This window comes from Tachypleus tridentatus, chromosome 4 (assembly GCF_004210375.1).
Source record: "Tachypleus tridentatus isolate NWPU-2018 chromosome 4, ASM421037v1, whole genome shotgun sequence".
In the NCBI taxonomy this organism is placed as follows: Eukaryota; Metazoa; Arthropoda; class Merostomata; order Xiphosura; family Limulidae; genus Tachypleus; species Tachypleus tridentatus.
The window spans coordinates 94,598,539-94,620,051 of NC_134828.1; the positions used below are offsets into that span (position 1 = coordinate 94,598,539).

At 34.5% G+C, this 21,513-nt stretch overlaps 1 protein-coding gene across 2 annotated transcripts in view; it reads right to left on the reverse strand.

The window, feature by feature from the left end:
• LOC143249710 (arrestin domain-containing protein 4-like) overlaps nt 1–21,513 on the reverse strand; it is a 58,530-nt gene that overhangs the window by 27,197 nt on the left and 9,820 nt on the right. The window contains exon 2 of one of the 2 annotated variants that reach the window (XM_076500022.1): nt 8,761–8,889. The exons of the other annotated variant lie outside the window; for it this stretch is intronic. Within the exon in view, the coding sequence (XP_076356137.1) occupies nt 8,761–8,889 (129 nt within the window). The remainder of the gene's footprint in view (nt 1–8,760; nt 8,890–21,513) is intronic. 2 annotated transcript variants of the gene reach the window in all.

Below are 21,513 nucleotides of genomic sequence, written 5' to 3' on the forward strand. Positions count from 1 at the left end.
TAGGCTGTTGGTATCCTGTTAAAATGGTTATAGCAAGCAACCCAGCATAGGCTGCTGGTATCCTGTTAAAATGGTTATAGCAAGCAACCCAGCATAGACTGTTGGTATCCTGTTAAAATGAGTATCTTACATTATTTGAACACACCCATATATTTCTAGGTCCATTCTATGTTCAGGTTTCTTTCGTATCAGCAATCAAGGAGTAATTCAAAGAATCTGGTTTATCTTGCATTTTTGCTACAGCTAGTGTGATTACTAGGTTAGGTAGGTATCACTATTAGATTCCATCTAGTAACATAGGGCCGCAAACGCTTGCGGATGCTTCAACAAGTATTTAAGTGAGTAGGTTGTTAGCTCACTGCACCGAGCCGTCCCTAATTTAGCAGTGTAAGAATAGAGGGAAGGCAGCTAGTCATCACCACCCACCGCCAACTCTTGGGCTACTCTTTTACCAACGAATAGTGGGATTGACCGTCACATTATAACGTCCCCACGGCTGGGAGGGCGAGCATGTTTGGCGCGACGCGGGCGCGAACCCGCGACCCTCGGATTACGAGTCGCACGCCTTAAGCGCTAGGCCATGCCAGGTCGTGATTACTAAGGGTTCAGAAAACAAAACCGTTCGATCAAAATATTATAATAAAAATATTTAGTTGATACAGACGATACATGTCTCCAGATCCACAATGAAAGCTGTAACTAAGACACTCTTCTGCAAACACGAGAGAAGAGCTCAAGATGAACTGTAATGAAACTGAGTTTGATCAGCTGTTTTCATTTGATGTGAAATAATTATGGATGGTGGAACATTATTGGCTCATTTACATAACAAAACCTTATTGATGATCAGCCATTCATTAGAAATTCAGGATGAGAAGGTATTCAAAGCATCACTCAGAATGATGTTGTCATGACTTTAAACATAAGAGAATGACAAGTATTGAAGATGATTCGTTGTTTTTGTGTTAAAAATTAACTTTCTGCTTCATTAAAAACTCGAGTACGTGTCTGATAATATAATACTATGTAACACAAATTTTATTCTTGAATAGTATGTGTTATTTCTTAATTACTTATGTTGTAAAAGTACAGAAAATGACCATTATTCCCTTCAAACTTTGCTTTTGTGACCTGGATAATGAAATTTAGAAATTAACCTATTTTCTATGTAAATAGGACAAATTTGCACATTTTTCATTTACGTGAGGTCTGAATAAAACAACATATAAATCAAGATTTACATGTATTTATACTAAAGTTATATAAAACTGTTTAGAAGTGAGTAGTTTTTCGAAATTTGCGACTGTAATGTAAATCATTTCACGTATCAGCCCCCAAATATAGTCTCCCATCATGTTTTCGTTATACGCTTCCAGGTACAAAAACAAAGTTTGAAGAGAAAAATAGGTCTTTTCCATTTACTTTAGGCATAAACAATTGCGAAATAACAATTTCTGCCCAGGAACAAGAAAAAGTAAAGATTTTGTTACATAGTGTAATTGGTTTTCACAATCGGAAAGCCTCTTATTGACCCAGTTGGTCACTTCGTCTCGCTCCACGCACATTCAAAACAAAGTCTGATCTTCTTCCTTACCTTCATATCTGTTATATAACAAATTTCTACAAAATGTTATTTTTGAGGTTTTGAAAACTATAGTTCTGTAAACAAAAATTGTTTCAATTTTTTTAGAAACTCATTTGAAATTATTATTTCCTCCAGTTCAAGAAAAGTCCGATAATGCAATTACCACCTAAACAGCTTTTGGTGCATTTATGGAAAGTATATCACAGTTTCAAGAAATAAAAACTATGACACTCAATGTAAAGGTAGCTTATTGTCACTTATTTGGGTTGTAAATCGATGATCAAGAGAAATATTGAGCTCCATACATCTGTTGTACAGTTTGTACATTTTTGCTTGACTCAGTGACTGAATAAAAATAAAGCAAGAATCTCGTTTGCACTTCTCATGATATGGCGTGAGCTCAAAGATTATATACCTGGCTGTTAATGTTGCATGACTAATCTTTTTGAATATCCATACAAAACTAAACAATAAATTAAATATCCAGATATTGTATCTGCAATGAAACCAGAACATCCCGAAAATGGTTTTCCAGTGCTACATTCACCAGCGAATCGATATGTCTACGGATTCACAACGCTAAAATCAGATGTTCGATTCTCCTCGGTGGGATCAGCAGATAACCCGATGTGGCTTTGCTATAAGAGAAACACACACTCACCAGCGAATTGAGAAAGAGAAGATTTATCCTGCAAAGAAGACAAAGAATTATCTTCATCCCCTTCATATATAATACTATTTCAGTAGCACTTAACATAAAGTGCTTCATGTGATTACAGAGTTAACCGATCCGAATCCTTACCTTTCTTCATAAAAGCAGCATGAGGAACTTCTTGTCTCTCATTTACACAGTGGAATTTATTAACTCCAGCAACAAGACTCAATTTTCCGAAGTTGCCAATCAAAACAATGTTTTTTACCACAGCATGCAAGACACTTTGTGTTTCTGTACAAGTGTTGAAGCACTAATGAAAGAATTAACTATTGAACATCATCCTATAAAATGGATACATTTTATCGATTTATCTAACGTTAGTCTGAAAGCTATACTTTTGCACAATGGGAACACTAAGCCACCAGCTCCTGTTGTTTCTGTTGTGAACATGAAAGCACTTATCAAAGCATCCAGTTCATACTTGAGAACACGATGGTAGATTATTGTTGGTTCTTACAACATGAATCTGGGAAAATACATAAAAGGTGCAACAATCAAGCAGATATTTCGTAATAAAAAATAATACTGTGATGAAAGTTTTGGAAATAGCCTATCATATAAAGAGAACGTTGATAATTTCATGATACATAAAAATATTCTTTATTATAAGTCAAAAACTAGACGTAATCAGTAATTTTCAACATGATAATAAGAATCACTATCATCAAATTACTGAAAAACAGTTGAATCAAACTTTGATGAAAGTGCAAATATTAAACTTAGTTTAGTAGTTGAATCCGATACCACTAATACACTCTATCAGTGGTTATTCTCCTGATCCATCCGAGCTCGCTTGGATGATTGCCACTCCGTCTGCGAAATATACAGAAAAGCATGAGACACACTTAAAATGATCAAATTATGTAATTGGCCTGGCTCGATACCCCAAAGCTTTTAAAATATCATCTTTCAGAATGATACATGTGACTTGTATACGAGCATCAAAGACAATGAGCATGCCGCACACAGGAGTGGTACATAATACACACACACCTATACATGTATATTAGCTACCTGTTTCAAGCGACTTTCATTCCATGATATAAAATCCAGGTAACAAAACGTCTGTCCAGCAATTCCTGAAAGGTGAATTCAGGTTATGTACACATCATGATTCATTCATGTAATTTCTATATTGTTTGAGAAGCAGCTGTTGGGATATTCCCATGAGTATGAACAACTACAAGGTTTCCAATGTCACAACACAGAACCATGCATTTTTTTTTCTCATATTAGAAGAAGAATATAGTAAGGATGTTGTGGTGATGGATGCATAAGTTTTAACTGCATATGCATCACACCTTGCATACATGCCTTGAAAACTACGAACCCATATTTGACTGTAAACAGAGCGTTCAAAAAAATTACTCAATTTATTGTGGTTTATCAGATGCAGCCTCGGGATTCTTTGGACATAAAAAGATGTAATAATCTGAAAATGTAATGAACTCTTAGGGAGCATATATGCTGTGTTCAGATGTCTCCCAGTGACATAAAATGTTCTAGATAACATGGTAAAATTTACTATCAAGTTTGCTTGTCCACATAATTTCAAAAGTTATTATTTGAGATTCAGAGATCGAAGTGGGACAGAATGACGAACTAATCAACACAGAAAATAGTCCTAACCGTGATTCGCATGATTTACAAACCAAGCGAGTTTGTTTGTTTGTTTGTTTGTTTTGAATTTTGCACAAAGCTACTCAAGGACTATCTGCGCTTATCGTCAGTATTTTAGCAGTGTAAGACTAGAGGGAAGGCAGCTAGTCATCACCACCCACCGCCAACTCTTGGGCTACTCTTTTACCAACGACGAGTGGGATTGACCGTCACATTATAACGTCTCCACGGCTGAAAGGGCGATAATGTTTGGTGCGAGGGAATTCGAGCCCGCGACCCTCAGATTACGAGTCAAACGTCTTAACCCAACTGTTCGCCAAATCGAAGCGACTTAATTAGCAGGTGTGTGGCTTTCTCACTCACGAAAGTTGCAATTGAAAGAGAACGTTAACCTGTCCAATAAAAAAAGGATCTTCTACCAAACAGACTCAGAAATATAACAACACAATCTGATACAGACTATGATCCTAATAATAATTCTGAGGACAACACAGAAAAACATAATCAGTTGGAGATTTCGGAGTTACTTAAGGATGATACTACTTCAACTGTTGCTTGTAGAATGTTACATCACAACAAGACAACTGTACAGTCTAATTCATGTAACAAAACTAAAACTTTTACTTTCAAAAGTTACTTGTAGAACATTACATCACAACTAGACAACTGTACAGTCTACTTTCAAAAGTGTAACACAAAACTAAAACTTTCTACTTTCAAAAGTTACTTGTAGAACGTTACATCACAACTAGACAACTGTACAGTCTAATTCATGTTACAAAACTAAAACTTTTACTTTCAAAAGTTACTTGTAGAACGTTACATCACAACTAGACAACTGTACAGTCTAATTCATGTTACAAAACTAAAACTTTTACTTTCAAAAGTTACTTGTAGAACGTTACATCACAACTAGACAACTGTACAGTCTAATTCATGTTACAAAACTAAAACTTTTACTTTCAAAAGTTACTTGTAGAACGTTACATCACAACTAGACAACTGTACAGTCTAATTCATGTTACACAAAACTAAAACTTTTACTTTCAAATCACAACTAGACAACTGTACAGTCTAATTCATGTTACAAAACTAAAACTTTACTTCAAAAGTTACTTGTAGAACGTTACATCATCACACTTTCAAAAGTTACTAGAATACATGTTACAAAACTAAAACTTTTACTTTCAAAAGTTACAGAACGTTACATCACAACTAGACAACTGTACAGTGTAATTCATGTACAACGTTACATCACAACTAGACAACTGTACAGTCTAATTCATGTTACAAAACTAAAACTTTACTTTCAAAGTTACTTGTAGAACGTTACATCACAACTAGACAACTGTACAGTCTAATTCATGTTACAACACTAAAACTTTTACTTTCAAAAGTTACTTGTAGAACGTTACATCACAACTAGACAACTGTACAGTCTAATTCATGTTACAAAACTAAAACTTTTATTTTCAAAACTTACTTGTAGAACGTTACATCACAACTAGACAACTGTACAGTCTAATTCATGTTACAAAACTAAAACTTTTTACTTGTAGAACGTTACAAAGACAACTCTACAGTTACTTGTAGAACGTTACATCACAACTAGACAACTGTACAGTCTAATTCATGTTACAAAACTAAAACTTTTACTTTCAAAACTTACTTGTAGAACGTTACATCACAACTAGACAACTGTACAGTCTAATTCATGTTACAAAACTAAAACTTTTACTTTCAAAAGTTACTTGTAGAACGTTACATCACTAGACAACTGACACAAAAGTAAAACTTTTATTTTCAAAACTTACTTGTAGAACGTTACATCACAACTAGACAACTGTGCAGTCTAATTCATGTTACAAAACTAAAACTTTTACTTCCAAAAGTTACTTGTAGAACGTTACATCACAACTAGACAACAGTGCAGTCTAATTCATGTCACAAAACTAAACTTTTACTTTCAAAAGTTACTTGTAGAACGTTACATCACAACTAGACAACTGTACAGTCTAATTCATGTCACAAAACTAAAACTTTTACTTTCAAAAGTTACTTGTAGAACGTTGCATCACAACTAGACAACTGTACAGTCTAATTCATGTTAGAAAACTAAAACTTTTACTTTCAAAAGTTACTTGTAGAACGTTACATCACAACTAGACAACTGTACAGTCTAATTCATGTCACAAAACTAAAACTTTTACTTTCAAAAGTTACTTGCCAATTATACTGACATGGAAAGATTGCGAGTATTATATACTTTAATTCAGAGCTACAAATTTAAATTTTGGGACTAAAGACACTTCGTATCATAAGAAATGAACTTCTTGACCTTAAGGCGTCCAGTGTGCCCCCCCCCAGTGACTCAATGGTAAGTCTGAGGGCCCATATCACTAAAAAGAGATATTTTCGGTAGTCGTAATGGACATAGCACATATAACCCATTCTATAACTTTGACCTTGAGAAGAAGAAAAGACGGCCATCTTGATATTAGAAATTCATCAAATGTTCTGACGTTTCCCACAATCCTTCTTTTTTTATTTTTGGCAACGTTTGAAGGTCATTAGAACATATAAAAATAGCTTCACGGGACTACAATAGCGGACACTGATGAAATCAAATAAAAGTTCGTTCACACAAATCTATTAATTCTTTTTTTTTCTATATTTATTACTAAACTAATTATACTTGGCCAGGTGGATAAGACAGTCAACTCTTAATGCGAGGGTTGCGGGTTCGAGTCCCTGTCACACCAAACATGCAAAATCTTGGGCTACTCCTTTGCCAAAGAATAGAGGGATTGCCCGTCACATTATAACGCCCCCACGGTTAATCTTTCTATTCGTTGGTAAAAGTGTTGGCAGTAGGTGGTGATAACTAGCTGTCTTCTTTCTAGTTTTACACTGTTAAATTAGAGGCGGCTAGCGCAGACAGCCCACATGTAGCTTTACGCGAAATTCAAAAACAAAACAACCTTACTAATGCTTCATACATACCTCAACCTTTTGTGATGTTAAGTACAAATTTCTTGATTTTTCATTCACATAAATTCTGCTCTTAGAATTACAAATTAAGCCATAGAATCTAAATAGCATTGTTTTTATGAACTGTATCTAGAAAAAGCATGTTTCGTTATCTTTATAATCCTTGTTTACGATAGCTAAATATGGGTAGTTTATTATCAAACTCAATTAATTCAAGTGAAATAATATCAGGTTAACTTAATCGTAGCTCTTAAAAGACATTCAATCTCTCTTAATTTTAAAGCAAAATATCAAATACTATTGCGAGCACAATTATGGGCATTCCGTTTCGTTTGTTTGTTTGTTTTATGAATTTCGTGCAAAGCTACACAAGAGTTATCTGCGCTAGCTGTTCCTAATTTAATAGTGTAAGACTAAGAGGGAAGGCAGCTAGTCCTCACCGCCCACCGCCAACTCTTGGGTTACTCTTACACCAACAAATAGTGGGATTGACCGTAAAATTATAACGCCCCCACGGCTGAAAGTGCGAGCATGTTTGGTGTGACGAAGATTCGAACCTGTGACTCTCAGATTACGAGTCGAGTGCCTTAACCCACCTGGCCGTGCCGGGCCCCACTAATTTCTAAATATATCTTGTTGCTTTTCCTTCATATTTTTCATTAAATACTAAATTGTCCTTGTGAGGATTTTACGTCATAATTAATGTATTTATTTACACAGTTTTTAGTGCGTAGTGTGGTATACTATTTACTAGCCACAGGAGATGACATTTGGAAGTGAGATTCCAGGTAACTATTGTAAATTGACTGTAAAAAACTATTTGGCGAAAGTTACTAATTTGTCGATTCATCAGGTTGGTTATGTTATACACAATATCTCATCTTGTCTAATAGACCATCTGTACCTGCTCTCCGAAAAATTAATAAAAAAGAATGTTTAGTGCCAGTTAAAATCGACTGTACAAAGATTACATATACCTCTACAATAATTGAAAGTACATGTGTTGCCATAGTAACTAGAACTCTCCCTAACTGTTATTATACACAACAAATTACGAATGCTAGAATCACGTTCATAAACATTTTTAGACAAGAATATTTTAATACAGAACTTACGTACACTTATGATTAACAGAATTTTAAAAATAGAATTTTTCGAGATAAAACAGTAATGAATTTAGCGGAAAAGACATATATATTGACACACAAAAAAATGCTAAATTTTAGTAGCATTGGGTTTACTTTAAAACGTATTGATTGTAATGAACAAGTAAGTGTATGACCATTTCGTTTCTTGGCGATCAAGCGATCGTTCACATACACGATAAAATCGGTCAAGTAGTTGTTAGTGTTAGTTTAGTACATACAGTTGTATCTGCATAACTTTTTAATGCTTTTATTATAGATATAACTTCTTTTTTTAAAACGCATATTTTAAACACAGTGTCACCTGAATTGTGTGTTTAATATAACTGTGTTGGCGAAACAGAAAACTGTCCATGCTGTATAAACAGCCAAATGGTCCTCTGTCAACTCTTTACATCACTAGAGGGCGTCCAAACCACTATTCCTCCTCTTATTATATATTCTATTTCTATATATTTATCTTAAAACGACTCTTCATGTTGAAAGGCTGGTTACGTTTTCTTACGGATTTAAAGTTATATTGTAGAATTTTATAAGATTATGGATTAAGCTGTATTGGATGTGTTACATAAAAACCACAGGTTTAATACTATTTGGAAAATGATTCTTAAATGCATAGGATATCGAATAAATTTACTATTGTTATTTTTAGAAGAAGACTTATAATAAAAAAAAATTAAAAACCTCGATAGGTCTACACTTACCGGGGCCAGAAGGTCCTTCCCCTAATAACTTCATACTAAAGTCAACATAGCTTTCTTTGTCATTTACTTTACTTTGCCCTCTGTTAGCGAATCGTACTGTGCCTTCACCAGCGATGTGAAAATACAAGCCTGGATAAAATAAATGTTTTTTTCAGGTAGTTTATTGAAGACATCAGTCAACAAGTTGAAGAATTCAATACGTGCTGACAACAAGACGTGTTGACATACGCGCATCAACTTTTAGTTCACAAAAATATATAAAATCTTAAATTATAATATTTTGTAGCGATAATACAAACCTTGCAGTTCTGAAAAGAGGTTTACATGTCTTCAGGAAGCTCTCTAAAAGTTTTACTGATGTCCAATTGTTATACCTGCGTGCTCCAGCTGTCATGTATTAAAATACTAAGAAAATTTTCAAATTTGCCAGGAAACAAAATAATAGTTTTATTTCCATTATTGTTTTCATTACATAAAGAAAACTGAAGTAATTTTGTTTCTTTATTTAAATTTTGCATATGGCATATTAGACTTAACGTAAGCCTAAGTACATAGGCTATGCCTTCATGCTAAAATGGGTTCAGAGTGCACACGCTCTCAACATAACAACACGAGCGAAGCCGGGTACTTTCGCTAGTTGTGGATTTAATAGTGTGTGTACTCTGAACTCATTTTAGCATAAAGGTTTAGCCTACATACTTTTGTTGCTAAGCAACATGACATAAAATCCATTGTTGAAACATTGTTATCAAAATCCACTGGGTTTCCTACATTTTAGAGATTGTTATATAAGGAACAACGTCTTTTCTATACGGTTTGTTGCCAGCTTCTCTCATTAAAAAGACGCGCAAACGCATGCGTGCACGCACGTGGATAATTAATTCGCAGGTGCACACCTTCAGGGTCCATTTAGTATGGGCGCAAAATTTCAGGTTTCTAGGCTCTTTTCTCTTGGTGTTATGGTGGTCGCACACACATAGAAACGTGCGAATGTGCGCGTCACTTTGTGATTTCTATCTACAATAATAAAAGACGATATCAGTGGATCTGCGCATGTGTGACTGTCAAAGGGGAAATCACCTAGAAACAGGAAATTTTGTGTCCATACTAAGTGGACCATGAAGATGAGCAACTGTATATTATTACTTATCCACGTGCGAGCATGCATCTTTTTATAATCTTGTGCCTAATTTTTAGAACAATAAAATATTTTGTCATTCTTTTCATTTTATGAGACTAAGTCTACCATTCTGTAACATAACGTGAATTTCAACTTTGTGTTATTGCTTCACTAATCCCTGTTGACAACTGAATGAGCCAGGATGAGAATATGTATTATTTATAATTCCCATATACTTGTACCAAGGGTATTTCATTAGGGTTATACTTAAATGAACACACTGACCATATTTAGGGTCTGGAATAACTGTCATGGTAACCCATGCAGTGCCTTAACTATGTAGAAAGAAACTGGCAAGGAACTAGCAAATAATCAGTGATGTCGAGAAACCCACTTGTTGAGAAATTTATATGCAAAACGGCTCGTTTGGGTTGAGAAAATATTTTACATAAAAGAGCGAACAACGTTTCGACCTTCTTCGGTCATCGTCAGGTTCACAAAGAAAGAGGTAACTGACCGGAAGCTGACCACATGTTTGAAAGGGATTGTGTAACTGAGTGTCGGAATGTAGAGGGCGGTATTAGATGTTTGAATATATAATTTATTTATTTTATTATATTAATATAGGTATAAAGGCGTTCCTTTATATTGGTTTATTTTGGGTTTAAGTTGTTGTATAAGTAAGGCTTCTTTAATTTTGCGTTTGTTTATGTTTGTTTCTTTATTTAGTATTTGAGTGTTTTCTATGGTTATGTTGTGTTTATTTGACTTGCAGTGTTCGAAAACGTGTGAAGGTAACTTTTTATGTTCTTTGAATCTGGTTTCCATTTTTCTACTTGTTTCTCCAATATAGAAGCCGTGGCAGTTATCACATTGTATATTCAAACATCTAATACCGCCCTCTACATTCCGACACTCAGTTACCCAACCCCTTTCAAACGTGTGGTCAGCTTCCGGTCAGTTACCTCTTTCTTTGTGAACCTGACGATGACCGAAGAAGGTCGAAACGTTGTTCGCTCTTCTATGTAAAATATTTTCTCAACCCAAACGATCCGTTTTTGCATATGAACTAGCATATAGTGCTCTACATACTAAAAAAAAATTAATTTAATATCACTCCACAAATAAATCTTCATAAAACAGTGTTTGACACTATATGTTAAGTGTAGTTGTCACGGACCAAAAACGAGTAGAGAATTTCCAGCAGAGTTTACATAAAAGCTCTACAAATACTTAGGGTCTAAAATAACTGTTGTGGCACCCAAATACTGTCTCAGCTATACAAAAAGAAGCTAATAAGAAACTACCCAATGGAACCAGTATAATCTAGAAAAAAAAATCAATTTCATTGGACTCCACAAATATACCTTCAAAGAAACAGCTTAACGTATTAAGTTTGGTTGCCGTGCCATGTCCCAAAAAGAGTAGAGGATTGTCAGAAGAGCAGAGAGTTTGCATAACAGTTTTACGTGATGCTATTTGGAATATCTGACCAATTGCTGCAGACTCGAAATCCTCTCCAAACACTGTCAAATACACCCTAGGCTGTGATACCGGTAAAGGTAAATTTGAAAATGGGAAAGATTACCTAAACTCAATTGTATCAATGTTAAGTACTTTTGTTTATGCAGCCTTCAAAACAAAAGGAAGACTGCTACTGATCATAAGCATGAGATAAACAACCATGTACCAACTGACAGAAAAGTGTCCGATGTGCTGTATTGAGATAACTGAGAATGGAATATTTGGTTTTGTACCAGTTAACCCTTTACTTTGATCTCCAAATACTGTCAAGAGACTTAAATTTGCTAAAAAGTTTAAAACCGTAGTGTTAATGATTGCAAAATGGTGATATAGATAGATGAGTCTTAAGTTTGAAATGTTTGGTTTAAACCATAGGTTGTACGTCCAGCGGAAGTAAGATGAAAGATTCTTACCTCAATGCATAGCACTTACTATGAAGCATAGAGGAGCCAGTGTGATAGTTTGGGTTGTTTTGTTTTTGTGCTGAAGCGACAGAAGATATCTGTAAAATAGATGGAATAATTGAATAGTGCAAATATGGTCAGATACTGATCCGTCATGGTATACTCAGTGGTTTGAGTGGTCAGACACTGATCCGTCATGGTATACTCAGTGGTTTGAGTGGTCAGACACTGATCCGTCATGGTATACTCAGTGGTTTGAGTGGTCAGATACTGATCCGTCATGGTATACTCAGTGGTTTGAGTGGTCAGATACTGATCCGTCATGGTATACTCAGTGGTTTGAGTGGTCAGATACTGATCCGTCATGGTATACTCAGTGGTTTGAGTGGTCAGATACTGATCCGTCATGGTATACTCAGTGGTTTGCGTATTGTTGACAAATGTTTCTGCTGCTAAAACGATAATGACCCCAAAATTCATCCATCCGATACAAAAATTATTTAGCTAAGAAAAAATGTGCTAGAATCATTCAAATGATGCAACAGCCCTGACAGAGTCACGGTACGAATCCAGTTTAGCAGATTTGGGATATAAAATAATTTGACAAATTAATCGTTACTTCGAAAGAAACGTTATAGGAATCCATTAGAGACATTTAGGGTAAAATTCCAAACGATATTTTGATTAAATATGTTGCAACAATGCTTGAACATTTTTCTGCAGTTATTAAAGCAAAAGGTTTTTGTTTTGTTTTTAATTTTCGCAAAAAACTACGAGGGCTATCTGCGCTAGCCGTCCCTAATTTAGCAATGTAAGACAAGAGGGAGACAGTTAATTATCACCACTCACCACCAACTCTTGGGCTACTCTTTTACCAATGAATAGTGGGATTGACCGTAACATTATAATGTCCATACAGCTGAAAGGGCGAGCGTGTTTGGTGTAAAAGCAAAAGGAGTCAGACAAAATATTAAGTCCCCCGCTGATACAACGATGTATTCGGATTACAACGCTAAAATCAGTGGTTGGATTTCCCTCGGTGGACTCAGCAGATAGCCCAATGTGGCTTTGCTATAAGAACACACACACTAAATATTAACTTTTTTGCTGAACTCAAGCACTTCCACTGTGTTTCTGTTGCACTAAACATGAAGATTAATAAACATTTGATGTATCGTCTGTGTTCACCTTCCATTGTTCTTTAAAAGAAGCAAGAAATCTAATTTTTGACTTGACTTAACAATTCTACACAGCACCGTATGAGACAATCTAGCAAAAACCATACAGAAAATAAATGTTACCACCACAGCTCCAAGAAAAAAACCGATAAACTTGAAATTCTGCTCCTACACTAAGTGGATGTGTACCTAGGTATTACCTAATCTTATCAAATTTTTCTACCCATACTAAGTGGGCCCTAAAGGTGTGCACTTGGGTATTACTTATCTTATTTAGTTGCGAGTGCACAAGGACGCATGCATCTTTATAATGAGGCAAAGTAGCGAAAAATATATAAAAGAAGTGTTTCCTTATATAACAAATAGAAATGACACACAGACAGAAAATACGCACGTGCACACATGCGCAACCTTTTAATGAGGCAAATCGTCCGATGTTTGTTGAGCTTTTCTCTTGGTTAGCCATTAGCAGTTTCTGGCTTCAGCAGTTTTCCTATTATTACAAGTATTCTCTTTTTAGGGCTCGGCATGGCCAGGTGGTTAGGGTACTCGACCCATAGTCCGAGGGTCACGGGTTCGAATCCCCGTCACACCAAACATGCTCGTACTTTCATCGATGGGACCGATATAATATGACGCTCAATCCCACTATTTGTTGGTAAAAGAGTATTCCAAGAGTTGGCAGTGGGAGGTGATGACTAGCTGCCTTCCCTCTAGCCTCACACACTACTAAATTAAGGACGGCTAGCGGAGATAACCCTCGTGTAGTTTTGCGCGAAATTCAAAACAAACCAGACAAAACAATTATCTTTCAATTGCAACTTTTGATTGACTCGATGATAAATCTTCTTGTACCGTCAATTTTCAAAAGATTTTTTTATAAGGCTGGAAGGGCATCATTAATATCACTCTTTTATGTTCAAAGAGATCCTCACTCTCATATGTTCTTTCATTCTAGTTATAAGTACATTTATGCTTGTATGTATAGGATTCTAATAATCATATAACATTTTATATGAAACGTAATTTATTTTTATGAATAAACAGGTATATATAGAAAAGAATACTTATAAAGTTACTCTATGTGAGTAATATATTTTCGAAGTGTTTTCTATCTATAATACTAGAAATGTGTACCTGTGTGTCTTTAGGTCTCTAAATGTTTCACCGCAATAGCTCTGAGATGAAAGAACTTAGAAGCCTGTAATTCTGAACACATACTAAGAGGATCCTGAGAGTGTGCACCTGGGTATTATTACTTATCTTATCCACGTGCATACGCGTGCGTATCTTTTTAATGAGACAAACTATTAAAACGCCACAAAATTGAAAAAAATATATTTGTTCTTTTCTAATTTAGTTCCTCCTTTTATTATATAGGTTCATCTTTTTATGATTTAAGTTTAAAACTGGATCGATATATTCACTTTCATGTTAAATTTTCTTCATCTGGCTCTAGGCTAGGTTATCTCATACTATGTCACAAGAGAAATCAAGCGTGACGTGGCACGTCACAGATTGTTTTTATAAAGGTTAAATAACGTCATATAGAGAAATCTGTAATTATGTACAATAATTTTATAAAAAAATTTAAAGAAAGTGTCTGCGTGTGACTGCAACAACTCCAAAGAAATCATAGACATATATATACACAGACATTCTCACATTAATTTCGCGTGGAACAAAAGAGATGAACTGCAGATCTGCATCAAAGCTTTATGTATCTGGAACAGCATTCAACGATTTAGCCTATCAACCAACATGCGAGTGCAGTTGACAGGTGGTTCTTCTGCTGCAGTCTTTGCATCAAACTGGGAAATGATGAAATGACATCTAAAAATATGTATGGAATGGTCTCAATAATTCAATATCTCAGAGAATCAGTTTGTCCCAAATATTGCTTATCATTAGCATGATCACAAGTGGCTGTATGAAAGTGCCATCCTGTTGTCAATGAATGATGCAGTCAATACCACAGGAAAAGTGCTTCTCCCTCAGTTATCTGGCTTACTGCAATAGCATAAGTCAATTGACACTGTTCCAGAGACCCATGAGGACGTCAATTGCCCAACAAAATTTCTTAATTCCCTGGTACCACCACACAATAAGAGCTTCTATGCTACAATATGTTCAGAATACACAAATTTACTGACATAGCTGTTTAGAATATATCAACCAAATATTGTGAGCGAAACCGGGTGCTTTCACTTCCAGACAATATAACAGCAATTTCTATTTCTTTCAAAATCCTACCTGAATTATGAAACAAAAAATTAAGAAATTGAATAACATCCAAACTGTTTTAACACAAGTCCTAGACATTTATAAATGATCAGTTATTCTCCATCATTACACAGTATGCTTGATATAGGTATTTTGTGTCTTAACTTTGTTCGTAGTCAAACTCAACCAAGACACATTATTTGATTTTGTGGTAAATTTAAAAATCATTATTGAAGAATGATTGGTTTGAATTTCGCGTATAGCTAGTCGTTCCTAATTTAGCAGATAAAGACTACAAGAAAGGAACCTAGTCATCACCACCGACCGCCAACTCTTAGGCTACTCTTTTGCCAACGAATAATGGGATTAATCGTAACATTATAACGCAGTCACATTGCAAAGGTAAGAATTTGATATATCACCAATAATTAAGGATACTAAAAACATGAACAACACGTGATTTGACGGAAATGACGTTTTATAATTAAAATAAATTAAACATAGAAATACTTCTTGTTGTTTGACATGTGCTTTGTTCTTCCACATTGCACGTCGATTTTGCTTCTTAATAGGCCTAAAATCACCATTTGCATAGATTTACTGAGGACATTTTGGCCATTATTAAATATGGTAAAAGCGAGATATCTACATATATGAATCTTAAAATGAGCCCAGCAATAAATGTAGCTAATTTCATATATCAATTTTACTTATGGTGGTTAGAAATGTCAGTTTGGTACTTTCGTTCGTAACGGTATTTTCGGCAGTATTTGTTTGTTTGTTTTGAATTTCGTGCCAAGCTACATAAGGGCTATCTGAGCTAACCGTCCCTAATTTAGCAGTGTAAAACTAGAAGAATGGCGGCTAGATATCACCACCAACCGCCAACACTTGGGCTACTATTTTATCAACGAATAATAGGATTGACTGTCACATTATAACGTCCTCCTCGTCTGTAGCCTCAATTAACGTACATTTACTCTTTTGAAAGACTCATAATGTAGCTAAACTAATACGCAGAATTACGTGTATTATTTGTTCAGTATATTGTTGCCCGATGAAGTTTATGGTACGAAGTCCGCAAACGCGCAAAAAAAAGTATTTTAAAGTAGAGAATAATCCACGTATAAGTCTATATAACATATTTACTTTTCGGTAAAAAGGGATTCGAAACCCCTGAAAGCTGGCTGTTGTAAAGACAGTTAACAGTATGTATGAATAAATTTAACAGTCATAGAAAAAAAAAACACCAATTCCAAAAGAAAAGTCCCACGCTGGTACAGGGGTAAGTCTACGTATTTACAACGCTAAAATTAGGTGTTCGATTCCCCTCAGTAATCTCCGCAAATAGCCCTATATGGCTTTGCTATTCCCATCAAAATCAAAATTATTTTTCTATTATAATACCAAGTAAATACTATGCTATCAAGTACCAACTGCAATTGTTAACTGCAACTGTTAAAGCTGGTATATTTAACCAATTTGCATACTAAGAAAATAAATTCACAGTGCACGTGTATGTGCATAATTTATGTTTAATAGAAGTTAACCAACTACATTTCGTTCGTAAGTATGGGATTATATTAGCATCTTTATAACACACATGTTAAAAATTAAAAACAAAAACGGCATATTTTACTTTGTGAAAACAAAATAAAACAACACACATTCTTATAGTTTAAAATGCTAAAAGTAGTTTTACAAACTCAAATAGTACGCATACTGGAGTCGTTAATTGCTACGTTGTCAAAAGAAATCATTAATCAATATGCCGTCTGAGAGATGGAGATGATGTTGGCAAGATGGCATAGTGAGGGAAGCAGTTCTCCGACAGTTTAATTAACTATTTATTAATAAATGCATAAAAAAATTTAGTTTTCAATGAAATATATAAAGATGGATAGGGTTTCTTTCACGGATATACCGATGGGCATATTAGAGGTTAAATATACAGATGAGTAAACAAACTAACGACATAAAGTCTTACTGAACATACCCAAACGAACGGACTGAGTTACAGATAGAAAAGCGACACATAAACGCCATTAGAAGTAATGATTAAAACTGGATGAGAGAAAAAAAATACCAGAAAGATCACACCGTAAGAAGTGAATGTTTACAGAAATTTCAAAAAATAAAAAAAACATAAGTGTGGTGATAGGCGATTTTGTTTTTCTCAGAATCTCACGCATAAAATTATTTGCACACAGCCATACGTATGAACCGATGAACAACTACTGTCTAATGGAACTGTGTCGTCACACTTACATTGCACCCAACCAGAAGTATGGACCATGTTGCTGTGGTAACGAGCTCCAGACACTCCCTGCGACAAGAATATAAACAGACATTCTTGACATTACATAAACTACCAATGAATGACCAAATAACCACTAATATATCGATAAGAAATTGACATATCCGAAGGCTAAGAAACATACGTGTAAATTTATAAACAAACGTAAAATAGAAAAGAAACGTTTCCAGACGAAGTTAGATTGACACTAACTTATTACGTCCACACAGTTGAGAGACCGAGAATGTCTGGTAATAAGGCGATTTAAAAAAGAAGTAAGTTACACTGTTGGAAACTTACAAGTTTAATTTAAGTTTAGGTTTAAAACGAAGTTTGTATCAATGGTCCTCACTGTTTCGGATCAATAATTTGGCGCACTTTTGAACGTATGAAAGGACATCTGAATAATTCTCACACCTACTGACAGTCCTTATGAACGTTTCGGATTCGACGTTACAAATATGAATATTGAATCACTTAGCAACTAAATCACTTTCAAATGCAAATTATTCCTTTATAAAAATTTACTTGGAATTATCCAATTATTAAAGTCATAATTCATAAAATTTGAAAAAAAAATGTTTAGCCTCCACCATATCTTTCACAACTTTAACAATTTTTGAAGCCACAGATTGCATACCTTTTGATTAAGAGAAAAACAATTAATAAGGTTTTATTTGAAATTTTATTGAAAATCTTTAAACTGAAACAAAATCTACTCTGATGAAAGCTGTTTAAACTTTCATAGAGATAGGATGGAACACGATTACTCACAGAGGACTAAGAATACGTTTCCTGGATGATAGAATGTCATGTCCTAATAACGAGGAGCACCTAAGTTGTCTAAATGGATGAATCTTACAGATTCTACGTGCCTTTTTCCAGAAAATTTTCCACATCTTCTTACAATAACTACAAACAGCAGAAATCCTCTGGATATATCAATGGCATCATGAATAATAGCGTGTAAAATTATTATTATAACTTACATGTACGCCTCCAAACAAAAGACAAGTTAGGAAATTTATTATTCAAACACTTCATTGCCAAAGTATGGAAACAGAAGAACGGTGGCGTTGATAATATTGAAGTTCAATTTGGAATTATGGATCAGTTGAATTTTAAAGAAATCTTCAGAGCTGGGTAAAGTATAGAAGGCCCATACTTTAAAAGAAGCTTGATGCATAAGAGAATTTTCACATGAATTGGTGAAAATGCACATAGAAGGCTGTGCAACAAAAAATTTATGAAAGAATCAGAAATATATTTACAAAAAGGAAAATTCCTGATCATAAAAAGCAAAAATAAAACGTGAACATAGATTACGTGTTTTGTTTAGATTTAATGTGGATGAATTTCTTCGTGAACAATTGATGCGAGCTCACATATTCTTCTAAACTTTTCACATTATATGACTAAGAAGTATTTTTCTTAATTTCCATTTCTACAAATAGGTGTAAAAAATTCCAAGAAAGACAAGAATGTTATACGTAATCTAAATTCAGAATTGCTGAACCATTGCTGAATAATACTTTCGTTCTCAAGACAACAACTTTAAGATATTCAAGCAAAAAAAAATCTCCGTTGTTGAGTATTTATATGCATGGTTAACAATGAATAAAGAACATTATTTTGGCAGAATTTAACTCTTTTTACAGTTTATATACTTAAACTGTATTCATCCCTTTATCACGGATGACGGAATAAGAATATTTGAAAGAATTGGTCCGCGAACAAGTTAAAAAGTGTAGAATGCAATTAAATATGTTACAAGGACATTTAGTACACTAATTTTATTGTTCTATGGCAAATTTTACACTCTTTTTATCGAAGCTTCTGTTGGAACCTGAACAATAATTTCTTCAGTGCTCATGCTTGTTAGATTTGTCAGACACCTACCGTCTGAAATTTAAAATGTTGAAAAATTATTTAATTTAAGCACAAAATTACATCACGTTATTTGATGTCAAGTTGAATAAATCGCATAATTTAATAACAATATTCATGATGTTATGAAAATGTTAATATTAAAATCGATTATACTCTTAAAATTTTAAGGATAAATATAAAACGTATGTGGTCACAAATAATTTACACTAAGATTAAATATCTACAATTAAAAATGTAAAAATATAAAAAAAAATTGTTTTAATTTTATGACTTAATACTTTACTTCAACGCTGCGTCAAATAAAATTGTGTAAAATTCCTGTGATGAAAGGTGTTGTACCTAGCAATTGATCTTTGGTTTGATTAATACCAGCTAGAGGTTCAATGTAATGTACTTGGATGGTAATAGTTTTTTTTTCTTATTTTGTCTCCTTCTCTTTACAGAATAGAGGGTGCATTTCTCTTGAATAACTTCAGGTTTATACGATGGTCATTTTCCATACCTGACTAGTTATTGGCGATTTGTATAAAGAAATATTCATGGTGTATCTTATATGACCTCTGAATAGTCCGTATAGTGATTGCTATCTCCCATCATTGCATCGTTTATCACGCTCAGAAAAGGACTGAAGGTTTGTAATTTCACTTTTGTAAATATATTTCGTATGGAAGGAAATATTTTGAAAATTACTCTTATGTAGAAATTATGTAATATTGTTCTATGATTTTCCTGAGGCTCGATGTGAAGAAGAGATTTTTTTTTCTATTCCTGTGATTGTGGGTCAGCAGGCTTGCACTAACAGTAATAACTTGTGATGACGAAAAACCCACTTGAAGTAAAAATGGATCTCAGGACGGCTGGTATAGGTATTAACACTTTTACTGGCCCGGCATGGCCAGTTGGATTAAGGCGTTTGACTCGTAATCTGAGAGTAGTCGGGGTTCAAATCCCTGTCGCACCAAATATGCTCGCCCTTTCAGCCTTAGGGGCATTATAATGTTATGGTCAATCCCACTATTCGTTGGTGAATGAGTAACCCAAGAGTTGGCGGTGGGTGGTGATGACTAGCTGCCTTCCATCTAGTCTTACACTGCTAAATTAGAGACGGCTAGCACAGATAGCACTGGTGTAGCTCTGCGCGAAATTCAAAAACAAACAAAATACTTTTATAAATAAAGCAGAGAACAAAAGTAAAAATGTTAATATCCATACCAGCAGTGCTGAGATACATTTTAACCATAGTAACGTTTTGTGGTTCTTGAAGTATATTGGGCATCCTATGTTTTGACTGACTTCTTGAAAACGTTCTTAAGACATCTGAGTTCATCTTCAAGGTTAATAAATAACTCATTTTTTTGGGTTAAAACTTCAATCTCTGAATAATTCTTGCTTTGATGAAACGAAATTCATCAGAAAAAGTTTGTTTCCAATATACTGTAGCAGTCACATATTGAAGTCTTCTGACGTGTCCTTGTGAACCAGTACATTGAGCTAGAACACTGAAGAATAGAAAAATGCTTTTGATTGGCAGCTGAGATATACGTGGAATATTTGAAATATTCTTCTTCACGTGGTTATAAAACTAAAATATCTTTAGCGAGAACAAAGTTATAAAATAATACATGAATACTTATAACATCACAAGTGTCAAGTGGGATTTTGTTAACTTGAGATCCAAAATTTGTGAAAGTTATAATTTCAGTTTAAGACATCTGACTGAAGACAGAAGTATACCAACCCTGTGATTTTTTGGGATATCGATATTTGCCCTCAATTAATTATTTCTATATTTTATTTTTAGCCCCTTTGGCTAATATTTTGGTGACAAATGAAACAGTTGGACATAACGTAACTGTAAGTACCCATATTATCAACCTTAAATCAACCTGGCATAGCCAGGTGGTTTGCGAGCTCGACTCGTAATGTGGGGGTCCCCTGTTGAACTCCATAGAGGCTTTATAAAGTGACGGTCGGAACCGCTATTGTTAAAGGAGTAGCTGAAGAGTTGGCAGTAAGTGGTGATGACTAGCTACCTTCCTTCTAGTCTTACACTACGAAATTAAGAACGGCTAGCGCAGATATCCCTCGTGTAGCTCTGCGCGAAATTCACAATAAACG